Here is a 25,454-nt window from a genome sequence, read left to right on the forward strand (position 1 = left end):
TACTGCCAGGGTCTCTCCTGCACACTCACCCCTTCCTGCCTCTTCCCTTCTCCAGGGGCCGGTCTCCCGAGTGGTATAACAGGGTCTTTGGCCACCTCTGTGCCATGGAGCTGGCGAGGATCCGAGACTCTTTCCCAGCCCTGAGTCCCACCGGCCCCGAGACAAAGATTTGAGGCACCAGGAAGATGCACTGTCCTTTCAGACATGAACTTGCCATTGGATCCGGCCTGGGGCTCTCAGCAGGAAGCACGGTGTGGTGCAGTGCCTGTGGAGGGGGAGACAGAGGCACATATTTATAAACGTCCTTTCACCCCGGGCTGGGCAGTCCCATGCCACGGCCCAGGTGCTGTAGGGCAGGGTGGCTGCAGAGGGGAAGCCGTGGTGTCCCGCAGGAGAGGTGGAAGAGCAAAGGGAAAGGGTGGCCATGGGGTGACCCCTGAATGCAGCCTGTGGCAGGAGCTGGGGCTCCCACACTAGCCAGGAGCAACAGCAGGGATGAAGGAGCGTGGAGTAAAGCGGGAGGAGCGAGCGGGGAAAATGGGGCCGTGTCCGCAGGTCGCAGTGCGGGGTTGGGAAGTGGAGGGTGGGCAGTGAGGGGGGGATTGTGTGTGTGATGTCACCCAGTGGGGACAGCCAGGGAGTCACTGTGTGGTAGTGGAAGAGGCTGCTGTTCTGGGAGGAGGGGGCTGTCTATAGATACACAGGTGCCAGCCCCTGTTGAGGGGCATACGGAACCTGTTGCAGCATTGGTGCTGAGTTCATGGAAGAAGCAGCCCTGTACTCCTGTGCCTTGCTCTTCCTTGGCTAAAAGCCCTCTCTCTGCCCTGGATATCACTGAGAGGAGCGGTGGATGGATCACACTCCAAGCCAAAGCCATCCTCAACCAGCTGACCTGTTATTTGCATGGGGCAGGATACTGCTGGAGCCCTGGAGCAGCTGCACCTGGGTGGGAAGGGGCAGTGCCTGGAAAGAGGCATCGAGGTGGGGAGGGACTCCCCAGACCAGCTCCCCCTTTGTGCTGCCCTCAATGTTGAGGGCTGTACCCAGAGGGGGAGGAGGGATGACAGGAGGGGCAGTTGATTTGGATTCACCCCTCTTTGGGCAGCTACACATGGCCCATGCCCACCTACTCCCTGCAGAGACACCTGTTCCCCTTTCCACCCCTTCCTTCTCTTCATGAAGGAACTGTTCACTGGAGCTGTCAGCACCCAGGAGATGACCTGGTTTCTCCATTCAGGCAGGCACCCAAATTCCCAAACGTCGTTCCAACGGGAAGGCAACACGACCCATGAGCTAGGGACTCCCAGTGTCAGTTTGGCCATACCTCTCTTTTGGTAAAGAGAAAAGCACAAGTCAGCCTCTACTCTGTGTTCTTATATATATGTATTTTTAAATATATATATATAAATATAACTAACATGTGGGGGAGTGAATTTTCTCCTGATATTTTTTTAAAGTGTTTCTTTTTTTTTTTTTTTTCTATCTATAAATACTTGTACAGGTGGAATATTAATATATAACTCTGGTGGCAGAGCTCAGCACCAGGTGATGCTCGCTTAGAGCTGGGTATTTTGTATTTAAGGGACTTTTCTTTTGTATCATATGAAACTGCAGCAGTTGTTTGACTTGGATTGGGGCTGCTCTTCCCATCCGTGCAATTAATAAAGTACTAACAAGATCTGCTGGCTGATGAGGAAACCTCCGTGTTCAGGGCTTCTCCAGCACTGGAGGAGCAATGCTGAGCAATGTGTGGCCTTGGGGCAGCCCCTGTGTGGGTGAAGAGACTCAAACCCAGCATTTTCCACATCCAGCTGTGCTCCAGGGCCTTGCCAGGGTTTGGAGCTCTCCTGGCATTGCCACCTGCAGCAGGGAGAGCACCTAGAGGAGGAAGATGAGCATCCAGCATCGGTGATGCCGATGAAGAAGAACCACATTGTGCTGTTGAATTCCCTGGAGCAGACACCTCTGGCCACTGTTTTGGGAGCAGTGATGGGAATGGGGTGGAACATGCAGGAGTAGATGAAGATGATGGTGATGAAGGCTGCAAGATTAAAGCCTGGAGAGGAAGAAATCCCTCTCTGAGCTTGGCTAAAGTGTGGGATTGGCAGCAGCAGGACTGCTCTGGCTTTTAGCACTAACAGGCAGAGATATCGGGGCAGCCCTGGCTCATCCCAAATCCACCCATGGCCAGGATTCCAGCACTGGGATGGAGAGGGTACCCTCCCCATCCTGGGATAGAGGCCAAGGTGGCATGTCATCTTGCAGGGTCCCAGCAGGATGGCAGCACTCCACAGACCCACCCAGGCATCCCATTGATGGAGGGGTGTGAGCTCTCAGGGACCCCCACTCCTGCAGGGAACCCTGCCCTGCCTCACATCGTCCCTGTCCCCACCCCTCTGCACAATGCTGTGCTGGGTGCAAACACTAAATAACACCACAAAGCCTCTGCAAAGCTGGCTGGAGCCATCCCAGGGCTTTTGGGCTCACCCAGCCACGCTCCCAAATCCGCCTCGCCTCAGCAGTGCCAGCTGCTCAGTCCAACAGTGTTTTTCTCCAACCCCTGTTTTGCAGACACTAACATTTAAAATCAATTTCTTACTGAAATCCTCCAAGTTTCATTAACAGAGATTTATGTTTTCTCTCTGCACGTTATTACAGATGAATCTTTCCAAACCTTATAAAAGCCAATCCCTACAACTTAACAAACCCCTGCATTGGGAAATGATTGCAGAGCAGCAATGCCAGGCTCAGTTTGGCTTAATTAGAGATAAAAGGGGAGGAAATCATTCCTTATTAGCCAGTCAGGTAGAAGCTGTACTGTATTTAGAGTGCAAACAGCCCAATTACAGGGAGGAACATGCACAGTTGTCTTTCATTACAGGTACTTGGAAATGTGCATCTGGGGAAAATTAATGATGATTCTCTCCTTCCAAAGAGAAGCTGCAGCCATCCCAGCTGGCAGTCTGGGCCATCCCCAGCACAGAAGTGATGCTTGGCCAGCCTGACCATTTGCCCATCCCTGGGATCCTTGGGCTGTTACCTCAGCCCTGGCAGAAGGATCTTTAAAGGCATTGCTCAGCCACAGCTCTCAGTGCACAGGGAACACCTGGTGGTGGAGTGTACCTGCCTCGCCCCCACCTACACAGCATCTACCTTCCCCCCACCCCCACCTACCCTTCTCAAATTCACCTCCCTCTGTACCACACCTGTGCCAGGACAGGGCCCCCATGGCTCTGCAACTTCTCTGTCTTCATGGGCAGAATGTTCTCCTTGCCCTAAATCAGCCCCAGCCAGCAGACACTCTCTTGTCCCAGGGAAGATTTAAGCAGTTCCTTCATGCTGGTGAGCTTCCAGTGGGCTGGAATAACTTTCTCAGGGGATAGGGGTGAACTGGTTTCTCTTCCTGCACTCAGATTGGGCTTTTTAACCCCAGGCAGTAGCTCAGCACCACAGCCACTCACTCCCACCACCCCCTGTGTCGGGATGGAAATGGGAAAGACGAGAAACTTTGTGGGTTGAGATAAGAACAGTTTAGCAATTAATACAAAAAATTACAATGCTAATGAAGAGAGAGAAATAAAACCAGGAGAAACAAGTGATGCCCAGTCCAATCACCCACCCCTGCTGTCACAGCATCTTTACACTCTGGTTGTATTTCTCAACGTGAGCTTTGTTAGTGGTCCAAGAATTTCCCACCCTTTGGCAGCAGTCCTGGTCCCGCTCCTGGGATTGCATCTCCTCCCAGGCCTGGGATGATGTAGGGCTGTTGGACACCTCCCCACACGGGTTCAGCCTCTGGGTTGTGCAGCCCAGCAAATGTCACAATACAGACCCTGAGGGGCTCGGGGAAGGCTTGTGCAACCTCATGATATAGATTTATATCCCGGGATTTCAGAGGTGTGACCTCCATGGCAGAGCCCTGCACTCGTGTCCCCGGCAGCCCCCGCTCCAGCACGGCAATGCAGGCCCCTTCCCACCGGGATAACTTTGTGTTTGAGCAAACCAAGCCAGCTTTTCCTTTTGCTTTGTTTGCCACTGGGATGAGCCCTCAGTTCTCACTCAGGCCTTTTCCTGGAGCTTTTTCCCTGTCTCTGGATGAAGACCACGCCACTTGCCTGGCCTGGCAGTCACACAGGCACTCTGATTTCAGCATTCCTGCAGAACAGACATTGTCTGGTCATGGACAAGATGGGAATTCAGACATCCTCCCTGCCTGACTCCACTGACAGAGATTTGGGACAAAATCATTCATTTTTTTACATAAAAGAAAGGGCTGTGAACCCGTGCAGTGCTCCTGGCCCTGCCAGCACTGCATTGGCACCCTGACAGACACAGCTCCTCTTGGGATGACACACCCAGCTTGGAGAAGGGCCTGCCATGTGTCCTGTGGGATGGTGAGTGCACCCAGCAGGAATCCCAAGGGATCGGAACACAGATTATTATCCTCCTGCAGCTCCCAGCCTAAGGCACCTCATTGGGCTCTACATTCCTTTTCTGTCCTGTCCTCAGATGCAGGAGATCCTTCAGGCAGAAAAGAGATGGAAGTGGGGAAATGGGAGATAACATTGCTTTAACTGGGACTTTGAAAGTTTAAAAAGGAACACAGGCATGCTGGAAACAGATTGCACAAATCTGACCAGATCCTGTAGGTAAGTGAAGTCAGACAGTCCCTGTGGCAAGGGGAAGACCCAGGTGCTGAAGGAAGCAGGGATGGTTTAGTGGCACAGCTACAAAACAGGATGGAAGGATATTTGGGCAAGGTGCTCAGAGGATGCTCCAGCTCTACTTTTAATGACAATCACTGTGCCAGTCCCACTGGAATGATGACACCCTGCAGATCCCTCGCTGTGCTTGCAGAGGTCAGGAGGAGATCCCATCCTCCCCCAGCTGGTCCATCCTCAGTGCACGTGGCTGCTGCAGCCAGAGCTGGGGCAGCATCGAGGCACTCCCAGGGCACAGCAGATGTGATCCTGCTCCCAAGTGCCGATCATTCTTACCACATCCTGTTTCTGCTGGGGGCTATGGGAGGCTGCCTAGGGCAGGAGCACGTCACATCACCTGCTGAAGCTGTGTGCTGTGGGACAGCTGCCAGGTGAGTGGCTCCTGCTCCCCTGCCTTGCTCTCACTGTTCCCCCAGTGCCTCTAGAAAAGGCAGTTCCACCATGGGTGCTCTCCCAAAGGTGTTGCTGCCTCTGCAGCCCAGCCAGGAGCTGGTGGCATTTCATGTTTCTTCCCAAATTATCCAGGATTTTTACTGTCTCTCAAACACCTGTTTGTCACCTGGTGTGAGGTTATCACATTTGTTATTTTAGCAAGATAATGAAAACCTCCCCAACCAAACAAACCCCACCCCAACAGCATCACAACTGAGATATCTCCATAAAGCACAGCCCCTCCCTGGCAAACCTGCTTTTCCCAGAAACTTCCCCAGCATTCCAGCCCCAGCTCCAGATGTAGAAGCAGTGTTTGCAATAATAATCAAACCTATAGCAAACATCATTAGTAACAGCTTGCCAATGAGCAGAAATAATTACAGGTAATTGCTCTATGGACAGCCAAGCAGGGAACACTATTTTCTCCATGCTAAATGGGAAACACAAGTAGGGAAAGAGAAACCAAAAGGCAAAAGTTGTTGAAGGCTACAAAATGAGGAGAGACACCCGCTCTGACCCTACAGCACCTCCTGCTTGGCTGGCCTTGTGCAGGGGCCTGAACCCACAGCTCCAGGAGCATTCCCGAGGCTGGGATCCGGAGGCACGGCTGGATGTATTTGCCTTGTCACCGTGGCCCTGGTGTCCTGCCCCCAGCAGGACATGGCACCCCGGTGTCCCCCTTGTCCCTTGGCTGGGACTCGGTCATCCACACCCGGCTGCTGTGGAGCACCTCGGGAGAGTCACAATAAACTGGTGGCAGTTTAGGGCGCCACGGGGAGCGGATTATGCAAATGAGGAGATCCGCTTTAATGGCATTCCAAGATTTTTAGTCAAATTTAATTACCTTCCTTTTTCCCCCTCTCTGTGCCTGTCCCTGATCAAATTAAAACAAACAACCCCCAGCAGAGTGTTTGTGACAGGAGTCGTGTTGGAGACTAATTAAAACCCGACGATTGTCACCGCGACGAGCCTGGCAGGCGGTACGGGGACAGGGACAGGGCCAGGGCAGGTGGCACCGGATGCTCCCCATGGCAGCTCATTATCCGATCCCGTGTCACGGCTCCTGCCCGTGCCACGGCTGGCGGGGAGGGACCTGCAGGGGGAACACGGGCTCTCAATTATTTCTGCGATAATTTAATGGACTAATTAATAAACCCATGCGGCACCTTCTCCGGGGTGCTGCGGGGGCGGGCGGGGTGAGGTCTGTGCGGGAGCTGCCGTCTGCCATGGAGCTGGGGAGGGGACAGCTGGGCTCAGCGCCCTGTCACACGGCTGTCGCCTTCAGAGAGATGGTCCTGGGCACACGGGGCTCTGGCTGGTCCTGGCAGCGCAGCTCCCTCCACCCCAGCCCAGCGCAGGTTCCATGCTCCTGCCCTGCTCCCTCTTCCCGGCAAAGCTCCAGGTTTCACCTTGGTGTGGAGAAACCCCCGCTGTGCTCTCCTGAGGATTTTCCCTTTTTCCCCTGTGGTTTGAGCGCCCGTGTGCGCTCAATCCCACTGAGACCGAGTCGGCTGCTCTGGCTCTGTTCCCCTGGCCACAGGTCCAGCCGGGGTGGGGAGGATGGATGGATGTTTGCCGGCACTACTTGAGCAGTGGGAGGGAACAACCTCCCTGTGATGAACCAGCTGTGACCCAGCCCCTCGCAGCCTCTTGTTATGGCATCGATGAAGTCACTAAACGATCCCTTGTTCATATTCCCGTAAATCAATAGGTCCTGGCGCTGTAACACACTGGCTGGTTCCAGTGTTTTAGTTGGGATAGTCCTCAAGGGGAGCTGGTCTTGTTAATTAAATCCATCTAATCAATCTGGTCTGGAAGGGCACGAGTTATTTATTCATCAGAGGCTGCACCGTGCAGCCCAGGCGATCTGAAAGGCAGTAAATAAACATGGGAATGAAGAGCTGAGGCAGCAGAGTTTGCCTGGGCCTGAGAGACTTCAGAGCTGGGTCAGATAAAATGGGATCACATGTTTAATTTAACAAAATCCAATAAAAAGTGCACCTGGATTGAACGAAATCCCTGGGATGGGGGAGCTGCCAGGGCTGAAGTGGGATGAGCTCCCGGGGGTCAGGGTGTGCTCAGGCCCTGCCCTCCTTGGAGAGCCCATCCATGCCCACACACCCGGGAGACCTTGGGCGAGGGCAGCACCAGGCTCAGGCTGGGCCTTCCCGAAGCAGCTTCCCATGGATTGTCCTGCTTGGCTGCCTGTGCTGCCCAGGAACTCACAGCACGCTGGGGCTCACATTTTCCTGGAAATTAATTACAAAGAGAGCCTTCCAGGAACTGGGGAACAGGAAAATTTGAGCTGATGGATGAGAAAAGGAAGGAGGGTGATATGTCACTTTTCAGCTCATGGTTTGCAGAATTGTTCCCTGCTCTAGTGTGAAATGCTGAGGGAGCTGAGCTGCTGGAGAGGGTGAGCTCCCTCCCGTCCCTCCCAAGCCTGGTTTTGCCATTGTGGGAAACCAGAGTCATTTCAGTGCTGGTGTGAATGCAAAGACCTGCAAATCAGTGCTGAATAAAATATCACTGCTCTGAGTGGGGCATGTCTGAACCCTCGGCGTGTTGGGTTTGCTGTCTCTTGCAGCTTGAAGAGCTGAAATATCCCTTCTTCTGGCTTGGTTTTCATGCGCAAGAACCTGGATTAACCTCCACAGTGTTGGAATTGCCCAAGAGCATTTCCAGAATGAAGGCAGAGGGTTCCTGAGGAGTCAGGGCAGGAACCCTCTGTTCAGCAGCCCCTGCGAGTTCTTACCAGCCCTGGAATGATGCTTCTGCTGCAGGCAGTGAGGGACTCGTGGACTGATGGCACAGCTAAATACTGGGAGTGGGAATGCGGGTCAGGGACCCACAGGGAGGACAGGAGGAAGATGAGGCATCACCATCCTGGGCAAAGAGACCTTGCACCTCTGCAGGGGCTGAGGAAGAGACATCTGGAGTGGCTGGATGGGGAAGATGAGGAAAACCTGCCAGAACACAAGCACGGGAATAAGGGCTGGGGAAGAGTGTGGCAGAGACACTGCAGAGCAGAGACCAGCTCTGGCTGGACCATGGTTGGGGTTTGAGGCTGAGCCCCCCCTGCACAGGAATGCTCAGAGCTGGGGTTTGCTCCCACACCCTTGGTGACTCTCAGAGGGAGGTGGCTCCCCTGAGACACGGAGGGCAGATGTGGGAGGAGGCCTTGGCAGTCCTGTGGGTGGTCTAAGCCAGAGTCTGCAGGGAAAAAGGTGATTCAAGTATGGGTGGGTGCTGTCACGGCACAGGGAGGGGCACAGGATTAGCCTGTAAATCATAATTAATGGATATGCAAAGCTGGGGAGAAGGGTTTGTCCCACTGCAGCTCTCTTTCAATGTGAAAACTCTCATTTGGATGTCACCCCACCATGGAGTCATTTTCCCAAAGCCCCAGACACCTGTAACCTGGAAAACTTCTGCAAAGGGACGCTCTGCTCACATTTTGTGAGTGCACTGCCACCAAGGAACAAGAACCCTTTGGGAACAGCTGCTGTGGAGGGGGACAACTTGAGAGAGCAGGAGGGTGCCCTCAGCCTCCTCCTCCTCCTCCTGCTCCCTGGGATGCGTTGGGCTGGCAGAGCCTGCAGCCCTCCCTCTCTCCTGGTTCATCCGGCACAGCAGCATCACCCACAGCCCCAGCCTTGCCCTGCAGGGCCAGGGCAGAGCTCTGTGATCCCCGAGGGGGCCTTTGCCAGGGGGGCAGAGGCCAGACCCTCCTGAGCCCCCCACCCACTTGCCAGCTCCTGCATCCCCCTGGGCTGGGTTGGTTCCTGTGGTACCTGCAGCTTTCCCCTTCTGCTTTCCTGGGAGCTTGTGACAGAGCTCTAATGACAGGAACACAAACTGTAAAGGGGTTTCAGCCATGAAGAAAGAAACAGCATTTGCATCCAGGTTTGGTCTAATCCAGTGTTTTTCCGAGCTGGTTTCTCCCCCTGCGTCCCAGACTCCTGGTGATTCCCCACGACCTCATTACTTCTGAGTTAACACAATGCACTTGGCTGCTGGAAGATGGTTTATTAATTCTGGACTCGTTCCCGAGAAGATGTGTCCTATCTAGAGACAAACTGCTTTTATCATGTGTCCCAAGATTCTGGCCAACCCCTTTGGTCTCCAAGCTTGCCTGGGGTGAGGAGGAGAGCACGAGGAACAATAAATGCAAACTTTCAGACAGTTTTTCCTCTGAGGATCAGGAAACCCAGACACACATTCCTGAAGGGTGCCCTGGGCAGGCAATGGGGAGGAGATGGTTCATCAGTGTCCCTGTAACAGCACAGGAACTACTGGGACAAACAGAGCACATTCCCCAATGCAGCGTGTTCCCGAAATCCCTGAATGGAAAATCCATAGGCCTGGAAATGAGAGCATTTGCTCTCTCTCTCCATTGTTAGCTGGAGGAACAGCTAACAGAGTGTGTCTTCTCTGGGGGCCGCAGCGGGAAAGACAGATGGTGAGAGTGACTCCAGCTGTCAGTCCCTGGAGATGTGTGGAGGAATCAGTGTTTAATATCTGATTTAGCTCTGCTCTCTCCTCAAGTCGCCACTGTCCCCAGCTCTGAAAGATGTGTGTGCTTCTGAGACAGTTAAATTAAACCTCACCCAACCGAGGGGCACGTGCTCAGCTCCTCAGAAATGTCAGCTGGCAGCTCGTCACCAGGAGCCAATGGATCTGGGTTCACTCCCTGGAGTCTGGGTGTCTGCCTCCTTCCCCTTGCAGGGCAGAGTTACACTGGCCTGGGGAGGATTGGCAGCCAAACCAAGCAGGCAGAAACGGCCATGGACAGCTTCTGGAAAGGGGGAACCTTTGGGGAGCATCCCCTTCCAGGGCTGCTCCAGAGTGGGGATGAGGCAAAGGGAGCCCTGCTTAGGGGACAGGCTGTGTTACCTGGGCAGGTGACACCTGAGAAGCAGAAACACTGGAGAGGAGGAGGAAGAGAAAGAGGAGGAGGAGGAGGTGGAGGAGGAGGAAGAGGCAGACATTCCATGAGAATCTCCATCTGTATGGAAAGGGAGTATGGTCCAGGGCTGTAACACATCCCAGATGAGGTGGGAAGGGCTCAGCAGAGCATGAGTCACTGCAGGGGAGGGGAGAGCAGCTCTTTGATAAGATGTGAAGCAACTCCCTGTGGCGGGTTAATCTTCATTCACTGACTCTGCCAGCGGAGGAGCCTTGCACAAGGCTTTGTGACCCCAGCATTCCACCCCGTCCCTTGGCTGCTCCACAGTCCTTGTGTCCCTCCTGGGCACGTGGCAGTGAGGTTCTGGTGCCCACAGAGGGTGTGGGGCAGGGACACATGAGAGCTGCCTGTAGGGTCAATCCAGATAGGGCTGCCTCTGGAGACTCCAGGAGGTTCTGTTTCCAGCACAGATAGGACCCATCCCATCCCCATTGGCACAGGAAGCTTAAGGGACACCTTCCATTACCCCAGGTTGCTCCAAGCCCTGTCCAACCTGGCCTTGGACACTTCCAGGGATGGGGCAGCCACAGCTTCCCTGGGCTACCTGTGCCAGGGCTTCCCCAGCCTGTGAACACTCTCAGTCTTCTCTCTCAAGTAAATCTCCCCCATTGTTTGAGCATTTCCTTCCCATCCTTCCCATCGTTCTTCCCTCCTGGTGACCCTCGTCTGTCTCAAACTGCTGCAGGTCTGTCCGTGTGTCTGGGCACCGTTCCCCGGTGGGTGTGTGTCCCTCTGTGAGTGTGGGTGCGGGTCCGTCCGTGCGTCTGTCTGTGGGTCTGTCCGTGGGTGTGGGTCTGTCCGTGGGTCTGTCTGTGGGTCTGTCCGTGGGTGCGGGTCTGTCCGTGGGTCTGTCTGTGGGTCTGTCCGTGGGTCTGTCCGTGGGTCTGTCCGTGGGTGCGGGTCTGTCCGTGGGTCTGTCCGTGGGTCTGTCCGTGGGTGCGGGTCCGTCCGTGGGTCTGTCCGTGGGTCTGTCCGTGGGTGCGGGTCTGTCCGTGGGTCTGTCCGTGGGTCTGTCCGTGGGTCTGTCCGTGGGTGCGGGTCCGTCCGTGCGTCTGTCCGTGGGTCTGTCCGTGGGTGCGGGTCTGTCCGTGGGTCTGTCTGTGGGTCTGTCCGTGGGTGCGGGTCCGTGCCCGGAGCCGCCGCGCGGGGGCAGGCGGAGACCGCGGGAGGAGCGTGGGGCCCGGCTATCGCTGCTATGGGAATATCTCCTGGATGGAGGCGAATCCTGGAGCTGGGGGAACCCCGCGGGCTGCGCTGTCCTCAGTGGGGTCCGCGAGCTCTCTGGGGAGAGGTGGGACAATGAGCTCTGAATCCGAACCGATACAGGGCTGAAGGGAACGAGTCCACCGGGAATGGGCTCCCGACTGCAGGGGCGAAGGGCTGAACTTGCAGGGTGACAGGGCAGGGGAGGCACAGGCAGAGGATGGCCCCACGAGGTGTGAGGGCACGAGTGAGTGAAGAGAGGGACTTGCACTGGGAGCAAATCCCCAAACGGCTCCCGGACTCTCTCTCTGAGCTGGGATTCTGTTTGTGTCCATCCTGGAGCCAGAGCCAGGGCAATGGGAGTGGATGTCCACACCTGCAGATCCCACAGGCAAACACATCCAGAGTCACTCCCATCAGTGCTTTCTGGGGCCAGCACCAGCTCCTGCCAAGAGCATCCTCTTCTGCGGCTGTGTTCTCCCATCTTGGGTTTGTTCCCAGCCCCCCTCCCTCCCTGTGGTGTGTCCCACTGGAGACACCTGTGTGACAGTGGGATCCTCGTGCCAGGGTGTGGGGCTGGCACAGGCCACACCTGCCACCATCATCCCTGCCTGGGCTGCCGTGGTTGCCGGGGCAATGGATATGATGTGATAAACAGAGGGAAATGGGGATGACGCCAGCAGGGAAAGGGCAGAATGGATTTTATTTCACGTTTATTGAAGCGCAAATTGCCGTAAGAACCAACTTGCTCGGGAGCAAACAAGGGAAGCTGAGACCCTCTGGGCTGCATGGTCTCTCTCTGGGCTCTCAAACAGCCTTTCAGCCAACATCCCTGACCTGCTGCTTGAGCTGAGCTGTGGCTTTTCCATGGAATTGCCCACTTACATTTGGATCTCAGAGTGTTTGGGAAGGCTCTGCCGCAGGCTGGGATGGCCACAGCAGGGTCCTCTGCAGGGAGCTGCTCCCTTCTGCAGGATGCACCACTGGAGCAGCATGGGGAAGGAGATGGTGACCCTGAGGGCACAGGAGAGCTCTGCTGCCTCTGACCATGCTGGGAGGGGGCTCCAGCAGAAGTTATGACTGGTCTAACAGCAGATAAGGAATAAACAAATCCCAGATTTTGCATCTATATTTGTGCAAGCTCTGGTGATTGATGTATTTCCATCTCTTTCTCCCTCCTTCCTGGGCTGCAGGATGTAGAGTTGGAGAGATGTGGAGATGAAGATGTAGAAATGTAGAATTGAAGAGTTGAAGATGCTGAGGGGCTGGAGCATGTCCAGGGAAGGGAATAAAGCTGGGGAAGGTTTGGGAGCAGCAGGAGTGGCTGAGGGAGCTGGGAGGGGCTCAGAGAAAAGGAGGCTCAGGGGGGACCTTCTTGCTCTGTACAGCTCCCTGACAGGAGGGCGCAGCCAGGTCGGGATCAGGCTCTGCTCGCAGGGAACAGGGACAGAATGAGAGGAAACGGCCTCAAGCTGTGCCAGGGGAGATTCAGTTGGATATTAGGGATAATTTCTTCCCCAGAACGGTGGTGAGGTACTGAGAAAGGCTCCCCATGGCAGTGGGAGTCTCCATCCCTGGAGGGATTTAACAGATGTCCTCTGGAAGAGTTACAGCACAGGAGTTTAGGGGAGATCAAGTGCCTCGGAGATGAATTTCCATCTGTAGGTAACAGTACCCCCTTGGGCTGGTGCTCTCCGTGCATCCGTGTGTGTCCCCAGCACAGCCCCCAGCACACAGATGGCTCCTGGCTGGAGCAGGGATGAGCCAGCCGTGGTAACGTTATCCTTGCTGCAGATGGAATTGCATTTACTGATATTCAGACCCAGGAGGGCCCATGTAGAACTCTCTGGTCTGATCTGCAGGGAGGGGAGGGCTGCTCTGAGTGGGAAGGCCAGTGGGAAAATGAGCCAAGGAATGCTGATCCGTACAAAGCCTTCCCAGGTACCCCACTCCACGCAGCTCCTGCTGTCCTGCTTCCAGGCCATCCCACTGTGGGTGAAATGGAGAAGCCCTTGAGGAATTTTAAAGTGTCTACAGGAAATACCTGAAACTCTGTGCAGCAGGAAATGGAAGTGGAGGAGGTTGAGTGGCCATGAGGGCCGGGACAGTGGCCCAGAGCATCCTCAGTCTGCTGTGGCTGAGGATGTGGAGGGAAAAGGATTATCCACAGCTGGTGAAACAAAGGAAAAAGGTTTCCTTTAAGAGAAGGGGAAAGATTCTCTGCACTCACTCACAGAATCCCTGGTTGGATAATCCCCTGAGGAGAGGGGAAATGTGCTGCTGGTGCCGATGGGGATCATTTATGGGTGAAGTTATTGGTGATTTATGTTTCCACTCAGCTGGATGAGAGCAGAAATCCATGGAGAAATGGAGGCAGAGGCCAGGAGACTTGGCTGGGCATCTCTTCCCCATGCCCCACTTTGTAAGGCTCTATTCCCAGCTCAGCTGCTCTCCCCCTGATCCCCGTTCCTGCCATCCCAATGAATGGATGAGCTTGGAAGTGGCTCCAGCCTGCCCAGGACATGTCCCACAGGCACTACCAGAATCCTGTCTCCAGACATGTCCAGCTCTTCTGCCACCAGACCCACTTGAGACCCTCTGGGGAGAACAGACAGGGGTGCCTTGGGAGGAGGAGGAGGAAGAGAAAGGGGAGGAAGAGGAGGAGGGCAGCAGGGTGAGGACACACATCTGCTGCTGGGAGCCTGTTGGGAACTGAGCACCCCCTCACCCTCTGGTCTCCTCATCAGTGACGAACACGTGCAGCAAGGGCCACCGCAATGAAATATATATTTATAACAATCATCATTATTATTCTTTCATCAATTTTCTCTCCCGTGGATGGAGCCTGGCAGAGACTTCAGAGCAGGCAGAACTGCTAAAGCAGAAAGTAATGGTGCCCCCAGGACGAATAAACGGAGCACTTCAAACCAGCAGATGCTGCGGAAAGCCCCGGCGCAGGAAATATCTGCGGAATGAATCGGGAGCTTTATGGAGCTAGGGCTGAAGGGCTGTAGGAAAGTTCACCAGCCCAGGAGGGGAAGGAAACAGGGAGGACCAGGAGCTGGCACCTCCTAGTGTGGGGCTGGCACCCTGGGGAGTGGGGCTGGCACCTCAGGGTGTGGGTACTGGTGTGGGATGGAATCCCTTGATTGTTTAGGGTCTGACGTCAGCCCCGATAGGAACGACAAGCAGTTCCCTGCTCATGGGTGCCCCAAATCACCTGTGCAGGAACCAGCAGTTCAGTGAAACCCCAGGAAAAGCTGAGGGATCCCAGATGGGCACAGGCTCAACCCTGAGGAAGGAGGGAGATGCTCTGACAGGTACAGGAGCTGAGGAGCAATAACTGCAGCAGCATCCTCGGGACAATGGGAGGCCCCTGCTCCTGCCCCTCCTCACACTTTGCAGCTCCACTGATACCCACGCTCCCAGCTCTGGTTTGGGGAGCCCTGGGCAGGGCCTCAGGAGATGGGACCCAAAGGACAGATGGCATCACTGACTGTGCACAGCCACTGCCACCACTGCTGCCCAGTGCCAGGAAAAAAATCGATAAATTAAGAAAAACAAGATTCCTGTCCTGAAAAGCCTTCAGACTCAAGCAATCCAGCAACAGCTGGGACAAAGGCATTCCTGCATGTGCTGCTGAGGTTTGGCACGTGTCTCCTAGTTCCAGGTTGTTTTTTTTTTTTTTTTATAGTATATCATAAAATAATGTTCTATATTCTATATATTTTTATGGGCGGCAGGAGAGCAGTAGAGGGCAGGGACGGCAGGAGGCTGGCCAGGAGGAAGGGAGGCTGGGGGAAAGAGTCTCCAGAGGAGCACCAAGGTGGGCAAGTGCCCTGGAAGCAGGGTCTGGGCTGGGGCAGAGGTAGGGGAGCAGCACCTGGAGGAGGGATGGGTCAGGTTCAGCATGGCCAGAGCAGAGCAGGGGGAGGGAGGGGTGGCTGGAGAGTGGGCACGGCCCTGGTCAGCTTTGCCCTGTGGGATGTGAGAGGAAATCCTGTGCCGTGGGCTGGGATGGGGCTGTCCTCTCCTGCAGCAAAAGCTCAGACATCGAGGGACTCATCCACATACTGGGTGCTGCATTGTTCACAGCCAGAAAAGCACAGAGGGGTGGAAAGCTCTGACAAACTGCCCTCAGCCCAGCCCTCAGGTCCCACGGCTGGGACTGCTGCTGCCCGGCTCCGGCAGGGAGGATGCACAGCATGGAGGAGATGGCACCATGGCATCAGGGTGATGGCACCACGGACAAACCCTTGGCTTTAGCCTGAGGGCACAGGAGACTGAGACTCGCAGAGAGTCACCCCTTGGTGGCTGAGGGAACATGAACCAGTGACAGCAAGACCTGAAAACGGGTTTTCAGGAAGTAAAATGTTTCTGGGAGTGAAGAGCAAATGGCTTTGGTGAGACAATTCAGTGTCACACCAGATTTCCCCACTTCTTTCCAGTGTCCCCAGGCCATTTAAGCAGTGGCCGTGTCCTGGGCCTGCCCTGTCCCCACAGCCCCACACCCAGGTGGGTGCTGTGGGATGGGCAGGGCCCGGTGCCGCGCCAGCGCCCAGCTGGCACCCAGCCCTTGGCTGCACCACGGGCCTCATTAGGTGCTTAATTTTTAAGATGCTCCCTAACTTTACGGGCTCTTTCCCGGCCGAGAGTGCAAACCTGCCTGTGGTCCCCGGTGGCGTCTGCGGGCCGTGCTGCCGGAGCGCGGCGTGCCGGGGCCTGCGCCGCCGTGGGTGGCAGGGCCGTGGCCCGGAGCCCACCCGTCCGTGCCAGGCGTGTTCCTGCAGCCCTTCCTGGGCCATCCCCACCCGTCCGTGCCAGGCGTGTTCCTGCAGCCCTTCCTGGGCCATCCCCACCCGTCCGTGCCAGGCGTGTTCCTGCAGCCCTTCCTGGGCCATCCCCACCCGTCCGTGCCAGGCGTGTTCCTGCAGCCCTTCCTGGGCCATCCCCATGGCAGCCCAGGTGATTCTTTCTCTTTGCTCCCTGCCCCTGGGGCGGCTCCAAGCCTTTGATTCCAGAGGCTTGTCAGGACACTTCAGCTGCTCCAGAAGGTGCATGTAAACGCAGCGGTTAGAAAACGTGGTTCCAGGGGCTGTGCTGAGGCTAAAAATGGCACTGAGGTAGCCCAGAGAGACAGGGGGGGTGCCACAATAAGTGTTCTATTTTTTTAAGCCCCCAGGAGCTCACACCAGTGGGGATGGGGGCACAGCTGGGGATGTGGGAGGGCCTGGGGACGACTCACCCCCCTGAAGACAGCAGGGAGGAGAATGTGTTGCTGTAGGGTCCAGGGAAGATTCTCTGACTGTTCAGGGAGGAAGGAAGGAGCGTTTTTTAGATAAAGTGGCTGGACTGCCCTGACAACCACATTGTTTATTAGTGCAAAGTTGGAGGATTTCAGAGAGAAAGTGTTATGAGGGTCATTTATTCTGTTCAGCTCTGCAGAGCAGCCAGGGCCTCACTATTCCTGGCCAGAGATGGAACAGCTCATGAATGTTCTCCCAGTAAAATACAGCTGGGCAAGGAGGTGACTTCTTTCCTCCTTCCTTTACCATTTCACACCTTTCTCTCACCAGATCAGAGCTGCCTTTTGCTGTGTCACATATTGACAGGTGCTAAAGTTGAGCTCCAACCAGAGGGGGCTTGGCAGGGGAAAGTGTTTTTGGTTGTGGGGCTGAGCAGAGCCCAGTATGGAAGCTGCACCGGCCTCTTCTCTGCACAGGATCAGCTGCAGGGTCTGCCACAGGGATGCTCTGGTGGGTGTTCCCTTGGTGCTCTTGCAGCAGAGGGTCCCACTGACAGTGCCCAGCAAAGCTCTCATTAATGCACTCCTTGCTTTGGATTTGGGGTGATCAGATCTTCAGAGCCTGCTCTGGCCCCTTCTCACCCTCAGTCCTGCCCCCGCAGCCCCATCTCCCTTCCTGGAGCTGTATTTATCTCTGCAGCTTTGAGGAGGAGTAGGAATGGGAGCAGGAGTGGTGGCTGGAGCAGGACCTGTGGCTGAAGCAGGAGTGGTGGCTCTCGCTGTGCCAGGCACATGAGCTCTCTCCAAGCCAGCTGGAGGAGAAAGAGCTCTTCCTCGGAGCACTCAGGGTGTCCCTCTCCATTCCCCAAACAGACAGGCTGTAGCCAGCAGTTAATATCCCTCTGGCGTGGTGCCCTGCCCAGGCAGGGTGGCAGGCTCCTCTTTTAATAACTTATTTATCTTTCCTTATTGCAGGAATGATGACAGTTTTCATTATTAAGCTGCTAGGTAATAGGGTAGCCTTTGGTGGGAGCTGACTCATCATCCCCTCTTTGCTGACAGTCGGATTCAGTTCCCCAGGAGAGCTGTGACAGGAGCAGGACGAGCAGTGCCCGTCACGGCTGCAGCTCTGGGGCTGGCAGGGCGGGCACAGCTACTGGGCACACACGCCGGGCACGTGTCCTGCCAGGCTTGGGCTCCCCAGTGATGCTCCCTGTCCCCCAGTGCTGTCCCCCTCTGCTGTCCTGGTGTCCCTGTGTTCTGGAGAGGCTCCTGCCCCGAGGAGCTGGTGTGTCCCTCGCCGTGGTGGCGCTGCAGCAGGGACATTGGGGACATCGAGCACAGGGTGATGGGAAGCACAGGCAATGGCACAACCCCAGCTCAGCCCCAGCCCCAGTGCCCATGCAGGGGTGGCAGGGATGTGGAGAGAGCTCTCCAGCTCCTGCTTTGCCCTGGAAGCAGTGTCCTCCTCCCCAGCCTGAGGATTTGGAAACCACCAGCCCGCAGTGGTTGTGTGTGGGCACCATGGAGCTGGAGAGAAGCCATGGCATTGTGGCCATGCCAACAGAACGAGGGCAGAGCAGAAGGGACACCTGGGACCCAGCCATGTGCCTGTGCCAGGGATGCAGCTCTGCCACCATCACTGGACTGTGCTGGCGGTGGCAGCAGTGATATATGAAATCAATTAAACATGACCCATTTTTAATTGGATGTACAAACATGCCTAAAGTTAAATGAGGGCTCTTTATAAAGAAAGAATGCAGTGTGGTACCACGTTAAATGAGAAACTCATGTACTTCCCAAGTGGGAGCTTCCCAGATTTACATGTGGAGCTGCCTTTGCAAAGCAGCCCTCCTCCTGCTGCTGGGCAGAGGCAGATTCCCACAGCAGGGATGTCTGGCTGTGGAGACAGGGACCCACAGTGCCACAGCCACTCGTGGGGCTGGCAGCTGGGAGGGGGCCTTTTCCTGTACCTCCAGAAGCCTTAAAGCCACTGGATGGTTCCCAGTGTGTGCCCAGCTCCCATGCTGGGAGCTCCTGCTGCCCCCTCCTCGCCCCCAGCTGGACCCTGCTGCTGGGCTTGTCCATCCCTTCCAGATGCACACCTTGAATGCACACCTTGCTGCCCTTCCAGAGGGGAAGAAACCAGGAAAAAAGTGAACCAGTTTCTAATTATGCCTTGTTTGCTTTCATTTAGAGCTAATTCAGCCCACACAAAAGTTACTCACCCTATTAAGAGAAATACATATTAAAAAAGCCCCACAGATGCCTGATTCATTTTAGACTGTAGAAATTAAGTTGTGGCTATTTCCACCTTTCCCCCTCTGATTACAAACTATTTGCATCTCAAAACAAACCATCTTTAACTGGGACCAAAAGTTACAGGGCTCTTCTCTGTGGCCTGGGTAGTGAAGCAAGTGGCACAGCCTTGAACACTTCCAGGGAACTTCCACAGCTTCTCTGGGCACCCAGTGCCAAGGCCTCACCACCCAGGGAAGAATTCCTACCTGACCCTTCTCCATTTGTCTTGGGGTGGGAGGAAGCCATTCTGTCCTGTCCCTCCATCCCTTGTCCCAAGTCCCTCTCCAGCTCTCTTGAAGCCCCTGTAGGCACTGGAAGGGGCTCTGAGGTCTTCCTGGAGCCTTCTCTTCTTCTGGTGAGCCCCCCCAGCTCTCCCACCTGAGCTCTTTGCTGGGGACACCGTGGATGTCCCCTTAGCCATGCTGCCAGAGGCTGTGTGGGACAGGGACAGATGTAACTGCTCCCTCCTCTCCCCTGTGTTTTGGCATCCTGTGGGCATTTGACAGAATGGTTGTGAATGAAAATGATTTGCCAAGAATTTTTGCTCATCTCAGCTCCCTGCTGTGCGTGTGGCCGGTGCAAGCCCTGGGCACCCAGTGCCCTGAGGCACAGGGCACTGCCCTGCTCCCACCCCCAGCAGCTCCAGCGTCTGGTTCCTGTGGGATATCAGCCAACATTCCCCTGGAATAACATTCCAGAGATGTTTACAAGATACATACAGAAAATAAATACACAAAAAGAGAATTTACTAAAAATAATAAAGCTGAGAAGCTGTGGAACTCCTCACCTGCCCTGCTGGCATTGCACAGTGCCCGGGGAGCTGCCCATGGACTGGGATGGGGCAGCCCTGCAGAGGTTTGGGAGAAGAACGGGGCTGTTTGCTTTTCCCATCCTCACGTGTCACGTTTGGAGCAGGGCATGGAGCTGGGAACAGCCATTCTCCCCGGGGTCAGGCTGCTGCAGGTCCCACCCTGCCCCGATCCCCCTCCCCACCTCCCTGTGCCCCCCAGAATGCGATGCTCAGAGCAGAGCATGAGGCAGCTCGGAAGTGCTGTGCTAGAGGAGGAAAAAGCAGCCTATTAATTAACAGCAAATGTACAGTTAATGGGGCTTTTTCCCTTCCTAAACAATTCATCAAAATGATTTCATCGAAATTTAGCTGATGGGGCGCGAAACGCAGCTGCTCTGTCCTGCTCTGCGCTTTTTCTGTCCTGGCAGGAGCAGAACGCTGAGAGTGCAGCCGCGGGTTTGGGATTCACGGCGCTGCAGGATGGAGGCTCTGGGGGTGACTCAGTGCCTCTGCCACTGCCAGAACTCAGAAGATAAAGGGGCTGTAAGTGAAGGAGTTCCACTGCACCAAGCTGACAGAGCGCTCACCCCTCTCTTTACACATTTACTACGTTATTGCCTCAAGTTCATTTCAATATGGAGCAGAAATTCCTGCTGGGCCGGTCTGGGGACTGCAATAGAGCCAGGCAAGGGAGGAAGGCCAGGCTGGCTCTTGGGCATGCTGCCCTGGATATGTCCTGCTGTTATCCAGTTCACCTGGGTAACAGACTGAGCCCAGGAATGGCCTGGCTTCACAAAGTACTTCAAAAAACAATAAGGTTGTTAAATTTTTAGTGTTTTTTTAAAGATTGCTCTTATATAAGAAGAGGGAAACCAGCTGTTTACAGCTTTAAAGGCTTGGGTTTTCCTTCAGAAGTCACAGTGCTTTTGGAATTTAAAGGTATAGAGAAAACCTAGAAAACTCTGCAATATATCAAAGCGCTGCCTCCACCTGGACTGAGGACAGGCGCTGTGCTCCGAGCAGCACAGCGCCCAGAGTGGGATGAGATGGACTGGGATGGAACAGAATGAAGTAGATTAGAGTAGAATGAAATAGACTAGAATAAGAATTAGAATAGAATAAGAATAAGGATAAGAATAAAAATAAGAATAGACTATGACTAAGACTAAGAATAAGACTAGAATAAGAATAAGATAGAATATTATATTTTCAGCTGGAAGGGACTGACAAAATTAATCAGTTTCAATCACCTGATACTTTCAGAAATCACCAGAAGCTGAAGCACATTAAGGGCACTGTCCAAATGCCTCTGACACCCTGACAGGCTTGGGACAATGACCCTCTCCCTGGAAAGCCTGTTCCAGAGATGTGGGGTGGGAGCTGCAGCGATGGACAAACAGTCTCCAGCTGCCAGAGGAGCAAATCCTGGAGCCTCACAACTTTTCCATCCAGCCATGAAACAATCTGCTGCTTTTATTGAAACCAGATCGCCGGCTCCATCTTGCAGCCGCTGCTGCAGCGGGTTCGGCACGTCCAGCAGCCCCCGGGAGCTGCCCGCGCCGCGAGGGGAGCGGCGAGGGGGACGCCTGGCCACGTTCCCACCACAGCCTTGCCCACGCTCACAACGTGGACACGTTTTTGGGAAGGTGGATCAGGCACTGCCAGGATCTGGAAGGGCTCCTTGGAGCCCTCACGGTTGCCATGCAATCCCAGCCCACGTCCCCTGTGGAAGCCCAGGTCATCCTAAAGGTTACAAGTGAAACTGTTCCACAATGAGTTCATGAGTAAAACCATCCAAACCTGGGATCCCTTATCTTTGTGTGGTGGCACAGGGAAATTGTGGCACTGGAGCATCCCTGGACCAAGAGAATGCAAGGACAAAACTGGATTTCCCCTGGAAATGCTGCAAAGCCTGGAGATTCCATACTGGTGGAAATCAGTGAGCCAAGCAGAGACAGGAGAGGTTCACACAGAGGCTCAGTGATGTCACCAGCTAGCAAGTGGTGCCACATGCTTGGTGCTAGGGAAATTTTGAACAAAGCCTCGAGGAGCTCAGGGAGGGCTCTGGATATCCAGGAGGCTCTGATGGGGTCCCCAAGGGAGCTCATGTGCCCCCAGGGATGGAGGGAGGTGGGCAACAGGGTAAAACCCTCCAGCCGTGGCAGACTGCCCTTTAACATAGCAGGAGGAGCTACAGACTGGGGGATTGCAGTGGGATTGAGTCACTGCTGGGGCATGGTGAGGGTCCCACACAGTTCCTGAGGGTCTCGGTGTGGATGCCATGGAGGGGCTGATGGAAGGGCTTCGTTTGCATCTGCAGTTCCTGGGCAGGGAAAGCGTCAGCTTTTCTGTTGCTAAGGAACTCCAGCAAGGTCCAACCTACCCAAAACTATCAGCACTTGGAAATCAGAGGCACCACCCCACCTGGCACTGTCCCTCTGCCCCTGCTGGGACAGTGACAGGACTGGAGGGGTGAGGGAGGGTGCAGGACCCCAGCCTGCTCCCTGCCTTCCCTCCCTGGGAAAGCATCCCTGCTCTCCAGGCAGGGAGACAGTGGGTGCAGCCACCTAGATGTGCTTAGGAACCCCCCAGATATGCTTAGAGACCCCCTTGATGTGCTTAGAGACATCCCAGGTGTGCTCACAGACCCCAGAGCTGCTCATGGACCCCCAGATTTGCCCACAAACTCCAGATCTGCTCACAGAGCCCAGATTTGCCCGTGAGCCCCCAGGTTTTGTCGCTTGGGTTCATTTATCTCTCACCAGCAGTGTCAGGGTAGAGTGAGGGCCCCCCTCCCATGGGATCACCTTTGCCTGTGCAAGGAATTCACCCAGGCGTGCTGCAATAACACTCTTCCTGGGATGACTTAATCCTGGCAGCCCCTTTCCATGCAGGAAAATATCCTGAATGTTTTAACAAGGCAGAGAGTTATCCAGCTCCTCACCTCCCCTCTCGGCTCAGAAGAACCATTCCCAAATTTCCACAGGGATGTAAGTAAGGCAGTAGCTAGGGATGATGGGCTCCTCTCTAGGACCACTTGGCTGCAGTCTGCTAAAGAGATATTTTGGGCACTTTTTTTTCTCCGAAGCCTGAGGGTTTTTTGAAACAGAGCAAATTAACAAACCCCGGAGCCGGCTGATTTCAGCTGAGTGTTTTGATGAATAATGTGCCATAATGGGCCCAAACAAGCTGGGGAGTTTATCTCATCCCACTGCACATCCCATTCCGTGTCGCATCCGCTCGCTCCCAGCCCTCCTGCCCCGGCACTGATTGGAGAGTCTGTTCTCCTCCATCATCTGTTCTGGCTGCTCCAAAATGGAATATTTTGAGGATTCTAGAGAGAAGGGTTTTTTTGTCTGCCAGAAAGCCCTTCTGCCGAGAGGTGTCTGCAGGAAGCTGAGCACAGTCAACTTGCAAAGTTGGGAAATTTGCTCAAAATGCAAATCCTGTCCCTCTGGCTTGGATCCCAGCACAGTGCAGGTCACGGAGGTGAGGAGCAAACATGGCCCCAGGTATTCACAGCTTCCCAAACCAAACACCTGAGCTGGTTTGGGAACGGATCCATCATTTCCATTTCCGTATATATTTATTACACTCAGCTCTCCTCAGCACTGGGTAAAAAGCAAGTGCAAATTGAGCCACTGATTGATTGATTGATCATTGCGTGCATTTACCAATTGGTTTCCATTTGTTTGTCTGAGAAATACCCACAAGCTTTAAAAGCCAGATTCTCGCTGATGTCTAGAAAACAGAATTACAAAAAAAGGTGAGGGAAACCTGCAGGTCGGTTTGTGGGACTGAGCTAGGATGCTGAGAGCTCCTGAGGCATCATCCTGAAGATGCTCTGGGTAGGATCACAGGACCACAGAATTATTTAGGTTGGAAAAGGCCTCCAAGATCATTGAGTTGGTAGTGCCATGTGTTCCTATTTATAAATTAATTAGATCTCAAATGCACTTGTGGCTGTTGTGGGCTCCCTGGCTGGTGGGATCTACTGGCTGGAGACGATGCAGTTCTGACCCTCCGCAGCACAGGGAGTGGCTGGACATGGGAACAGGCTCCCCAGGGAAGTGGTCATAGACCCAGGAGTTCACAGAGCACTTGGACAATACTCTCAGGCACATGGAAGGATTTTGGGGCTGTCGTGTGCAGGGCCAGGAGTTGGACTCGGTGATCCTTGTGGATCCTGAGTGATTTGCCCACAGGTGGGTCCAAGGGGACACTCACAGCTCAAGCGGTGGCTGAGGGGTGAGGAGCTCTTGATCTCCATCTAGTTCTGAGCCACAGATGTTCCTTTCTCTAATCCATGGACAAGACATCAGGAGCAGCAGCATTCCTGAGGGAGCACGAGGGGTTTATGTTGGGCAAACACCAAGGCTGTTCTGCAGCACCGGGATGTTTAACCTTGGCCAGGAGGAATGGTTGTGCTATTGTACTGCACAAAATTAATTGTTCTAACCCCAAGAGACCTGACCAATGGTGGGCAGCTCCCAGCAAATTCCCAGATTTACACAGTCCCTCTCCTGTCCCAAATAACTGCATCCATCAGGAACTAGCATATTTCCCCCTGCAGCTTCCCCCAGGGCAGAGAACTGCACCCTTGCCCTGAGGGGTGCCCAGATGAGCAGGCAGCTGGTCCCGGTGCCAGGAGCTGGCAGGGACGTGGCGCTTGCTGTGCTGGAGCCTTGCTCCCCTCTCCTGCCTCATTCACCACATTTCCTGTTGTGGGACAAATCTGCTTTTTGTGTAAATCTGTCAGCAGCAAGAAGTCAGTGAGTTTCCCTAAGTGAGTTTTTCGTGTATTTTTAATAAAGGTCACTCTGTGTTTACTGGCAAAGACAATCGATACGGGCTCATAATTCATGAAGGATCCCACTGGTCTGTAACGACCTGCGGTCAGAGCACACGGAGAGCCTTGTCCACAGCCTCTCCCAGCCCCCAGAGGCTCCAGCCGCCTTCTGCCCCTGCCCAGCTCCTTCTGCCCCTGCCCAGCTCCTTCTGCCCCTGCCCAGCCTGAGGGTCACTCCCCTTGGAGCTGTTTCCTCCTCGTGTCCTGAGGTGGGGCTGGCAGGAGCCCCCAGCCCAAGCTGTGCTGGCTGAGCACTGCTGCTCAGCCTTTCCCTGCTGCAGCCTGAGCGAGCATCACCCTTTTCCATCCATCCCCTGGCCCCAGGCTGCTCCCTGAGCTCAGGGGTGAGCTCTGATGGGGCCGATGGGGCATGGCCAGCAATGAGGCTCCTGAGGTGCCCGTGGGGGGACATGCTGAGCCCCTGGCAGTGACCCCATGACATCCCCCCCATGCCCAGAGCCAGCTGTGGCAGGGGCTGCAGGGAAGCTTGGGCTGGCTGTGACGAGGGGGAGCAGCAGGAGAGAGGGAACAGGAGACTAATGCCTTAACAAATTCGATTTCAGAGCAAACGAGCTGGCTGCTGTTGTGCAGCACTGGTAACCTGGTTTTGTGTTGCCGGCTGCACTGGGAAACGTGGCTATTTTTAGGCTATTTTTAGGCTCTTAATGCCAGTGGAAGAAAAGAAAAAGAAAGGGGAAAAAAAAAGAACGTATAAGCCCTGTGGTAAATAACTGGGTCTGGGTGGAATTAGGGTGAGCTCTGAAGGCATGTCTGGAGCTGCTCTTCCCAGCAAGCCCCATCTGAGGTCCAAGCAGGGGTGTCCAGGCACACCAGGCCTCAGGGTGGTGCCTCTTTCAGGGGGGATTGAGGCATGCCTTGGGCTGGATGGGGACACTGGAGTGATAGTAGGGCTCTGGTCCAGGAGAGTCAGCAGAGACTCAGGC

At 54.8% G+C, this 25,454-nt stretch overlaps 1 protein-coding gene and 1 long non-coding RNA gene across 5 annotated transcripts in view; both read left to right on the forward strand.

Annotated features, from left to right (window-relative positions):
* STARD8 (StAR related lipid transfer domain containing 8) overlaps positions 1-1,678 on the forward strand; it is a 41,332-nt gene extending 39,654 nt beyond the window's left edge. For all 4 annotated transcript variants that reach the window (XM_053955640.1, XM_053955642.1, XM_053955641.1 and 1 more), the window contains one exon: positions 56-1,678. In XM_053955640.1, coding sequence (XP_053811615.1) covers positions 56-173 — 118 coding nt within the window. In that variant the 3' untranslated portion in view covers positions 174-1,678. The remainder of the gene's footprint in view (positions 1-55) is intronic.
* Positions 1,679-14,115: 12,437 nt separating this feature from the next.
* LOC128795185 (uncharacterized) lies at positions 14,116-24,480 on the forward strand. Its single transcript, XR_008433429.1, has 4 exons — positions 14,116-14,645; positions 15,069-15,151; positions 15,421-16,290; positions 20,925-24,480. It is a non-coding gene; the product is annotated as an uncharacterized LOC128795185 (long non-coding RNA).
* The last annotated feature ends 974 nt before the right edge of the window (positions 24,481-25,454 follow it).

This window comes from Vidua chalybeata, chromosome 14 (genome assembly GCF_026979565.1).
Source record: "Vidua chalybeata isolate OUT-0048 chromosome 14, bVidCha1 merged haplotype, whole genome shotgun sequence".
In the NCBI taxonomy this organism is placed as follows: domain Eukaryota; kingdom Metazoa; phylum Chordata; class Aves; order Passeriformes; family Viduidae; genus Vidua; species Vidua chalybeata.